The following is an 11,296-nucleotide window of genomic DNA, read 5'->3' as shown; positions in this document are numbered from 1 at the left end:
TAATATTTTTAAAAACAATCTTAAATTACATATGTTTTTAAGTTTGTATAATACTATTTTAAATAAAACTTAGATTTAGATTAATAAAACAAATAAAAGTAAGATTAAATTAATTTAAACAAACTAGTTAAAAAGTACATATATTTATCTTTTTAAATTTGTTAGAAATAAACATTTTTAAAGTAAGTATTTATACAAATAACCTGTAAGATACTGTTACAAAAAACTTTTTGTTTATATCTCCAAAGATTGTTTTTTAAAGTCATTTTAAAAATTAATTTTTTTAGTATAAATAAATAGAAGTCAAGAAAAAATTAATTAAACATTTCATAACCCTAATAAAAACCTATTTTTAAATTATATAAACATAGTTTTAAAATAATTCATGGGAAAATTCAAAACTTTGAAATATTGACAAAAAAGAATCTATTAAATATGTAAACAGTTTGTGACTAAACTAATATATTATAACATTTACTTTCTTTAGATAAAACAAAGATTGAAGAAAACGAGATAGCAGTAGCTATAAAATTGAATAAGTTGAAGTTAAATGAAGAAAAATATATAAAAATATTTGATTATACAAAAGAAATGATCAACAAAGACAATGTTTTTACTTTTTATAGTTTAGCTAAATATTACAACCTAGCTACTATTTCTGAATCATCCTTGAGTTTTATAGAGCGATGTTTTTCAATGGTTGTTGAAAATGAAAACTTTTTACATTTAAATTTTAGTATTGTTACAAAAGTACTTTCAAGTTCTGAATTGAATATTCATACAGAAATTGAAGTATTTATTGCAGTAATTACTTGGTTGAAATATAACTGTGAAGAACGTACCAAATATGCGAAACAGTTATTACTAAAAGTTCGATTTTCTTTGCTATCAAAACATGCATTAAATTACGTTTTAGACAAAATTTCTTCATCAATGAATAACAATGAATGCTCTAGCATACTAAAAGGAGTTGTGTTAAACAAGATCAACTTACATGACAAGTTAAGTAGTACCCAGACAAGAAGGTATTGCAACCAAAAACAATTTAACGTCTTAGTTTGTGGCGGATTGGATTACGAAAGTGCAAAGTATGTAGCAAATATACATCAAATTGATGGTAGCAATCTAAACAACGTAAAGCTTATACCTTCAGTTTATATTGAGAGACAAAATTTCAAAGCTGTTTGTTTGAAAGGAGAAGTTTATGTTGTAAGTGGTTTTAGAACTTTAGGAAAAATATCTTGTTCAATTGAAAAATTCTCACCTTTAACTAATACATGGAATGAAGTAACTAATATGGTCGATAAACGTTGGTTCTTTTGTGCTTGTGCATTTGTAGATAAAATTTTTATAGTTGGTGGTGATTGTGATAGTGGTAATGGTAATAGGGTAAGTACTAATTCTTGTTTGCAATTAAATTTAAATGATAACTCTTGGAAAGAGGTTTGTGGAATGATTGACGCAAGAAGAAATGCAGCTTGTGTAGTTTTTCAAGGAAATATTATAGTTTCCGGTGGCAAAGGTAATAATGAGGAAGTTTCCCAATCAGTGGAATCATATGATGTATTTGCTGATAAATGGTCACCAATGCCTAGTATGATAAATGATCGTAAGAATCACAGTTTAGTTTCTGTGAAAAATAAATTATTTGTTATAGGTGACGGGAAAAACATTTGTGAAGTTTTAGACAATGTTTGTAAAAAGTTTATTGCTGTGAAGTCACCTTACGATGATATTGATTTAAACAAAGCTTTGTCGATGGGAAACAGAATAGTAATTTTTCTAAACCAGACTTCGGTAATAGCTTGTTATGATGTCGATAAAAATAAATGGTCTGTTGAATCCTGTGAACTTACAAAATATCTTGATGATTTTTCTTGTACAAAGATACCTTGGTATTAACCCCATTAGTTAAAATAAACTGTTCTATGAGAAAAAAACGACTTGATTAAAAATTTAATTTTATGTGTTGTTTAAAAAATGATAAATAAATTTTAGTTCGACTGTTTTTTTCAATAAAATCTTAGACATAACATTTTTTTTTAAATTTTTTTTAACTGATATAAATATAAAACTTTCAATATTTAAATTTAGAACATTATCAGATTTTAAAAGTAAAACTTATAACTGCGTTACAATATTCTACTTTAATTATTAAAAGAGTTAAAATAGTGTAATATGTTGTAGTGTGATAGTTAAAAAAGTTGTTTGTTAACAAATTTTACCAGCCAACTAGTTGTAGGTATGATCATTTGTTTCAAATTAAAAAAAAAATAAAAAGCTAATATTTTTTAACTACCGTATAAACTCACTTGTTGATATTGCTAATTTATTAAAATGATAATTTTAAATTATAAGTTTTGTTTGTTATTAACAAAAAAACACCAGAATTTACTTAAGTTTGTTTTATGTCTGTTTGCATGTTTCTATAAAAACCTACAGAATTTATTATTAAACTGAGAATCTCGTTGAATTATTTAGGTGAAAATTTTTTTTACAATAAAATTTAAAAATTTGAGTTTGTTACTAAATACTAGACTTATATAAACTAAAAGAAATATGTAAGTTTAGACGTTAAGTAAAATTTTAGCTGTAACAATTATTGAATAAATAATAATCCTACGGACTAAAGTAAGGTCAGATTTTGGCCGTAGAGCGTATTTTTAATTTTATTAGGACGCGGTTTATTAAAGGTAACGCAGCTAAAGAAAATAAAAAATGACCCGGAGGCATTCTTAGTAGTCCATCAAAAAAAATTCAGCTTGCGTTAGACATTCTCGGGTTAGAGAATAAAAGTAAGGTTTTACTAACGGTAACACGAAACATATACTAGATGTTTCGGGGGTAGCCAATCATTTCTAACCCATTCACTTTTAACCTTTAAAATATACTTTTAATACAAATTTCATTTCCATTAAATATACTTACTGGTTTTCTTTAGTCTGACTTATTTCTTACTATCAATCTGCTCATATGAAAATTTTGTTTTTGAATTGTTTAAATTTACTTCACGAAAATGATTCATCAATAAGGAGAAATCAGGGTCTTTATGCTTAAATTTTTTTTTAATTAACCTAAAAATACTGACAAATAAAAATTACCGAGTTAAAGATTTAAAGTGTAAAACTATACTTTTATTATGCTATGCAAGCTATTAACCACAAAAGAGTCTATAAATGTGTCTAAAGTCTCCGTAAAATCAAAAAAAAAATTTTTTAGCATTACAATTCTTTTAGTTTTTCGTTAGTGAAATAAGATTTTCTTAGACTTTTTGACTAAGAAAAATTACCCTGATGAAGACAAAATCTGAAAAACAAAACTTTCCAACATAACAATAAATATTAAGTTTATATAAAAATAAAAACAATAACTACTGTGGTTAGTTCACTAAATTTCGAATGCAAGAAAAATTAGTAAAAAGTTATATCTTTTTTTAGATACTCTACTCAGATAAAAAAGAGCCAAAATGTCCCACTTTTATATTGGTACATTACCGACCCAATAAACCTGAAATCGAAAATAAAAAACGTTATTCTTAGCTTTATGAGTTTTAGCTGTTTTTGTTTTAGCTACATCATTTAATATTAAATTCTGTAAAAAATATACTTTAAGGACAAAAACTGTAGTGTGGTGAAATTTTCAAGTCAAAAAAATATTTATCTACCCAGACCTAGAGCAAGTAGATCAATGACAATTAACTGACTTGTTTGTTTATACAACAAGTACGAGGATGATCAAATCTCGTCTAGTATATCTTCTTTAAAATTTTCAGTTAAGTTTATAAGATTTATGATCAGTTTATTATTTAGTTCACTTTAATCTTTTTATTTTAATAAATTAAAGTTGTGTTTAATTTTTTTTTTATATATTTTATACTAAATAGTTGAAAAACATAAGCACAAACAAAAAAACAACAATAAAAAACACTTTAAATAAATAAAAATGAAAGTACTTATAATTAAAATAGTTCAACTTAATTCAAATGTTAAAAGTACTTAATGACAATTTTATATTTATTGCTAAAATTACAGAAAAATTGAACTTTCATGAAAACTACTATTTTTATTAGTTAATTTTGCTTTTATAAACTAAGAAAGTAGTTACCAAATATCAACATATTTGTTAATGACTTATCTGCTGTACACTTATTGAAAATATTTTTAAAGTTGTAAAACAAAATAAAACGCTTTTTAATATTTAAAAGTCTTTAAGCTTAAAAAATATTTCTATAAAAAAAACCCAGTGAATGACGTCATTTAATAACACACAAACAAAGACATATAAAAATTTATAAATTAAAACAATTTATTAGCTTATTAACATATAACGCACCATACTATTAATTTGTAGCAAGAAAATGATCATTTATGTCATTATCGAAAAACTAGCTATAAATAACATGAATAAAATAAATTGATTTCTATCAGAACTATCAGAACTAGTTTTCATATGAAAACAGTGTAAGTTGTGACAATGATAAAAGTAAATAAATATTATTTTCATTCGACTTGTTGTTGATAATATTTCTTAAGTTTAAAAATTTTTATTTTGAAAACCATTTTTATAAATTCACATTAATTAAAACAAAGACAAGAAGATTTAAAGCACAAAAACAATTTAGGAAAGGTTTTTTACTTTTGTAAATTTAACTTTTATATTTTGATTTTATAAAAACCTCATTTAATTGGTATTTGTTAAATAGGTTTTATTCAAAAGATAAAATACTTAACTTATTTTAGCAAATGTTTATGAAACATCCTTAGTTAAATGTGGTAAATATATTAAACTAAGACATTAATGTAAAAACAAAATGAAATGTTTTTTTTACAAATCCTCTTGACAATGTTAAGGTAACCTAGTTGTTAAACAAAGTTCAAAGAGAGTTATTTTTTAATACTAAACAGTTTTACATTCAGCCATAAAAACTCATAGAGAGTTAAAAATAAACTCAAATGATAATAAAATTTTTGTTTTTGTAGTTTAACTTTTATTATTTTAAACTTCGTTTTCACTTTATGTTTTAATTATGTTAAAACACCTTCTTAACATAGAAATGTTTCAAAACTTTGTCAGTTTTAATGAAAAAAGATGTTTTATAAACTATCATTAAGATAAATTAAACGAAAACTAAATTACTTGCAAAATGTAAAATTATAACTTAAACTATAACTCAAAAGAAGCTTCCTCAAATTTGCAATGAAGTTAAAGTGCAAACATTCTCTTACTTGGCTTCTACTAAATGCATTGGAATTTTAACAACTAAATATGTAGCTTTGTTAAGTAAAATATTAAAAAGCACCGTTTGAATAACTACCGTCGTTTTAATTTAAAAATCTAAAAACTAAATTATCAGCGTATCATCAAAATATTTTAAGCTTTACTTGGTTATATTTGAAGCAACCCCAATTATTGTTCATAAAAAAGGTGATAACAAAAGAAAAAAGACAAAAGTTTTATTTTTTTTAAATCCTTCAGTTAATTCATAGTAGTTTTACAAACAAAAGTAGCTAACTAAATATAGGAAACGGTTTGAACTCGTCATATAAAAACAAAAGACGTTACTACAATCGAACTTTGCGGTTATCGAGTCATACACCACTTGGATACAGCTAAAAAGGCAACGTCATTGTCAAGGAAATGTTTAATTATTAGATACAAGGTGAAGTAAGTATATATAAACACATATCCAAAATAGATTACAGGCGCCTGCAAAAGAACCAAGATGGTTTCTTTATTTTATTTTATTAAAATCTAAAAGAAAAACTAACATCACAAGAACTAGTTTAACTATTTCTAGATTTTGTGTTTTTTCTTAGTATCTAAAATTAATATCAATTTATATAAAAGTGTGAAGTAACTGTTTTTACTTGATAGTTTTTATTCAAATGACTTAATTTATGTTAAAAGGAGTCACCAATCGATAAAACAATGTGTTATTGTAATTTTTGTATTTAAAAAGTCTCAATTGATATTCTCAATAGCTATTACGTAACACATATCAGTATAATTTAAAACTCATCATATAAACGTCATTTAAAAAATATCTCGGTAAAATTTATAACAGTATATCATCAAAAAAACTGTTTAAAAAAAATCTTAATACTTACGATGTCATCATGTTTTCAATTTATTTTTATTTAAAGTAAAGTTTTCTGTCGGGCGTTTTTATAGTCTATTCACTTTAAAGAAAAATAAGCACTTGGGTATGAAAATTTTTATATAAATTTTTAAAATGAATACGGCTTTATAAAGATATCTTAAAATTTCAAAAAATTTAAGTGAGTTTCTTTGTCTGTAGAAGTGTCTGCAATATTTATGTTTTCACAAAAAAACATCAACTTACGCCAACTATAACTTTTATTGAGAAAATTGACAATAATATCAAACCTCGGTTAATATTTTTTTGTTTTATTAATATCTATATCTTCGCTGTTTTGTTTTAAAAATATTACGATTTATACTTAAAATTTAAAAAAGAAATGGATCCGATAATTACTAGCTGCTGCTTCTTAACTTTCAATTATGATGAATTACATAGTCACGGTGATATCTATCAGCGTTTTAGTTTAGTAAAATCGTCACCATTTCCAGCTTCTAAGTGGCTAGATTACAGGCGTCTGCCAAAGCGCCCAACTGCTAAAGATCTCTAATTCTATTATTAGTAGTTAATTCAACTGTAAATAGAATTTTAGCACTAGTATTAAAACTGTATATTTGTTTTTAGAAGTGGTAAAAAGTTTTGGATATGAATTGTAAATCCGCATATTAAATTAATAATACTTTATCATAGTTCACAAATGGTTTTTATATTGTAAAATTAAACATGTGTAATAGTTTTAATTTCATTTACAAGTAAACATTAAACTCACACGTTTCTTGCTTACATTTAAAATTTAAATCTTGTAATTATTTTGATATTCATGACAATTATATATTTTACTTTACAATTAGTTCTATAATTATTATAATTTCTTTAAAACTATTAAAATTAAATAAACAGTTATTTATAAGTGCTAATCTTTTTCAAAAACAAATATTGTTTTGTAATAGAGCTCTTTAAAAGTTTGAAACAAGTGTTTTTCCTTTCTGAAATCATGCTGAGAATTATAGTTAATACAATTAAAACAAATAGTATACAAGGTTAAATGTATAAAGAATTTATTAGACTTACTGAAAGGTTGATTGTAGCTACATATAAATTTTAAAGTTATAAAAGACATTTAAGAGCTTTAAAACTTAAAAACTTTAGAAAGACTAATGATGTCATTGGAAATACAGACAAGTTAAATCTTTTTAAATTAACATATATATAAACAGCTTTTAAGATAGATAACATAAACTGTACATACTTAATTTAAAGCGAGAAATGAATATTTTTTGTTTTACTCGTTAAGAAAAAAAGAAGAAGTATAATTAAAGCTTAAACTTTAAGTCCTCTTTATAATTTTTACTAACTTAGCTGTAAGTGAGTAAATTATCTTTTGTTAAATAGTTGGAAGTTTATTCGTATAAAAACTTCAATATTTTATCTAAAAACACTTTAGTGTGGTTTTCAACACGAACATAAATTAATTGGTTTAGTTTATTAAAGTTGATCAGGGAGATTGTGTTTGATGATATCTATGAAAATATATTAATAGCAATCAGAAACAACAATCAGATCCAATACTGCTTTTAACAAAATAATCGTTTTTGTCGTTATTTGAAATACAAGAATTTGTTAATTAATTTTAAAATGAAAAAATAAAAATAAAGTTTTCTTAGTCTGACTAAAAAATTATAAAATTTGATATAGGTCTGTAAATTACATGTAATATTAGAAAAAAATAACTTTGTTGGATCAAGTTAATTTTTGTTTATCAATTTTTAAATGAAGTAGTACTTCAAGTATGCAAAATTAAAAGTATAAACTAATTTTTAATTATGCAGTTTTTTTACTTTTTTTCGTCTTTTATAAGTTTCACTATTAAAAGTTTAGATTAGATTTTTTAAATTTATTTATTAACAACCAAAGCAATTGTTAATAGTATCCAGCTAATAAACAGTAAAAATAACATTGTTAAATGTATGTCTGTTTAAAAATATCTTTGAATATTTAGATTTAGTAGAAATAACACAATGCACTACAACTAAATCAGATAAACCATTAAGAATCTTAATAATAAAGATATATGTTTTAACAAATGTTTAACAATTCTACTTTTCACCTTCAATAAACTTAGTAACAACTTGGTAGTCGTCAACCACCATTTTAAATAAAATTATATAAAAAATTAAAATCAAAAAAAAAACTTTAAGTAATTTATCCAGTGTCAGTTTTTTTAAAAAGGAACAACAGAAAATAAAGAAGAGTTTTGTTTGTTGAGAAATTAAAAGAGCTTTTGATGCCACAAGTTATTTGCAATTCTTTTACTGAATATTAATTTGATAGATTAGTCAGTGTCCTTAAATCAATGCTCAAAAACTTACAAAGACGTAAATTTGGTAGTAGCTCAATATTTTTAGTTATAATAACTTAATTTGTTTTCCTTTTTGTACCTAAACTCTCAAGAAAAGAATTTTAAAAAAGTTTTTAACTGAAAAATTCTGCCTTAAAACTTAATTACATTCATTACCTTGTTTTAGTTGCTAATAAATAGTTTTTGTTTTTATTAGGCTCATTTATGTTGGCTTTTTGTATAAAAATATACTGCAACTTTCATAAAATATTTTTACTGTTTTTTGAAGTTTTTATTTATTTTACTAATTTGTTTTACTAAAATTATATTTGTGATGATTGTTTAGTTATATTTAGTTTCAAGTTTCCTATATAAATTTTGCTTCAAAAATTATATTTTAATTACCTTTATAATCATTTTTGAGTAATTTTTATCACTATAGTTTTGACTTAAAAAAAAATGAAGTCCTCTACTTTGTAGAAGGAGAAAAAGTGTATTTTCATTTTCTTAAATGTCTATTTGATATATATTGCATTTTTTTTACACACTACAAATTGCTATTGAACGCATATCAAAAAGACACCTAAATCGTACATTTATGTTATGCTGAAACGATTCGATTTGCTGAATAATAGATTCGTACTAACTCAACAAGGCATTTAGCAATGAGTAATAAAGTGTTATCAATATTTAATCTTTCTTTTAAGAAACTTTCAAGGTTCTTTTAAAATTTTTTTGCAAAACATAATGAAAGATTATAGAAATAGATAGATTTTTCAGTTAACATATTAAAAATCCTTTAATTCTAACCTAAACTTTAAATTTAAATAACTATTTCTCTATTTATGAGAATGATTTTGAATTTATTTCTCACTAAAATTAACGATGATGGCCTTAACGTATTGAATGTGTTTATCAGTTTTATTTATCTATAAAAAAGAAATGTTTGTTTTTTTTTTTTTTGATTGACTATACTTTTCTTTAAATTTGGTTTCAAATAAACATAAAATAAAAACGTTTGTTAACTTAATTTATTAACTTTTATTTAACAACTTATTTTAAATGTTTAGATTTTTACGAACAAAACTTATCATGTTATATTAAGAAATATTTATTTTAAATCATTATCACGTTATATACTACTCTACTTAATTCGCGTACAGTTTAAGAGTTAATAATCAGTTCGATTTTGTTAAAACTACATACAGCTAGCTAACTAAAAATACGATTTTGTATAAAAACATACACAATATATTTAAATACTATGTTTGGTTTTATAATTTAGCTAGAGATAAACTATTCAATTTTAAACGCGAAACTGTTATTTTAAGTTACTCTCATAAACTGATTTTGTTCCTTTTTTGATTATAGTTAGGTTTAAAATAAAATTTTCCAAAAGTTGCTTAAGTAAACTCATACAACATTTTCAAATAAACTATTTTATGATTTTAAAATTTTAAAACAACAGTGTTCTAGTTTATATATGTAAACTTTTTTTCATCTAATACAAATACTGTACGTTGGTTTTTGCTCAGTTGTTTATTTTGTGGTACTTATGTGTATCTGTAAAAACATCTAAATTAATAATCGTTACATTATTTATTTCACTAAATGATCTATTTACTTACTGTCTTTTCATTATATGCTTTATACATGTTCCAATAAGTATATATGTAGTTAAAGTTAAAAGAGTCTTTAGTTTTTCAATCATTTTGTGCAACATACTTGTAATTAACGTCAAATAGAAAAATTAAAGTTATTAAAGTTGACCACAAACTAAAAGTTTACTGTAAAATATATTAAAAAAAATTGTGAGTTACTGGTAGATACTTGTACAGGCATTAGTTTTTAACGAGAATTCGATCTTTTATATAGTTCTCGTAAAATATAAGTTAAATTTAATTTCAACAAAAAAAAGTTTCAATTCATTGTTTGGTTTATAAATTTTCCATGAAACTTACATTAAATATCTTTATAAGATTGATAAGTAATAGTAATGTTAAAAACAAACTTATTAATATACACTAAGCTATAAGTTATACCATTTCTTTTCTACACATTGTAAAATTACTAAAAAACAGTATTCTTTTATATATGCAACCCCTGTATAATTTTAAATTAATTAAAGCATTAAATATAGTTTATAATGTTTTTTTTTAATTCTGTAGTCAACTGATTTTTGTCAAGGTTTCAACTTTCCATTTATAAAATATTTAATTAATAAAACTTGTAACTGAAAAAGTTAAATTCAGTTTCAAGAATGTGTTATACCGTCAAATAGATTGTATAGCTATGAGGTCCCCTTTTGGACCTGCGTGGCCAATATGTTTAAAGGTCATTTGAAATATAAAATGTTAACTGAATTTAATTCGAGATGTAAGTTGGTAAGAAACATAGACGATTGTTTCATTTTTAGTGACAGTAAAAGAGTTAGCTCTTTATTATTCAAGAAATTAAATTTATTTTGATATTCTACCCAGCTCACCGAGAAACTGAAGTAAATTATTAAATATCGTTTTTGAATGTCTTGATCAAAAGAAAAGATAATAAACTTATCACGTCGATATTATTCAGAAAACCATTGTTCGCGAGTCAATATCTTAATTTCAAATCTTATTGTAGTAAGGGGAGAAAAACTGGTTTTATTAAAACCTTATTCACAGAGCTAAGAAAATATGTTCACAAGAAGTTTTTGAGAATTATTTGAAATATTTGAAAAATGCAGTTTATAGCAAGAATTTGATCTTTATTATTAATTTTGCAAATTACCTTGCAATTAAAGCAATAGAAATAAGTTTATCTTAGTTTTTTTAAATGTTTTAGCACCTAGTAATATTACTAAAAAGATTGAAAGTATA

At 23.5% G+C, this 11,296-nt stretch overlaps 1 protein-coding gene across 1 annotated transcript; it reads left to right on the top strand.

Annotated features, from left to right (window-relative positions):
- Nucleotides 1-933: 933 nt before the first annotated feature.
- On the top strand, nucleotides 934-1,902 carry LOC145832104 (kelch-like protein 38). The gene has a single exon (XM_082939462.1). The coding sequence runs from the start codon at nucleotides 934-936 to the stop codon at nucleotides 1,900-1,902; it is 969 nt and encodes a 322-aa protein (XP_082795588.1).
- The last annotated feature ends 9,394 nt before the right edge of the window (nucleotides 1,903-11,296 follow it).

This window comes from Thalia democratica, chromosome 3, assembly GCF_965202585.1.
Source record: "Thalia democratica chromosome 3, ktThaDemo2.hap1.1, whole genome shotgun sequence".
Lineage (NCBI taxonomy): Eukaryota > Metazoa > Chordata > Thaliacea > Salpida > Salpidae > Thalia > Thalia democratica.
This window is presented reverse-complemented; position numbering and strand designations above follow the sequence as displayed.

What these genes read in the sequence shown, in the direction of transcription:
- LOC145832104 (XM_082939462.1), top strand. Translation starts at nt 934, where the DNA reads ATGAATAACAATGAATGCTCTAGCATACTAAAAGGAGTTGTGTTAAAC.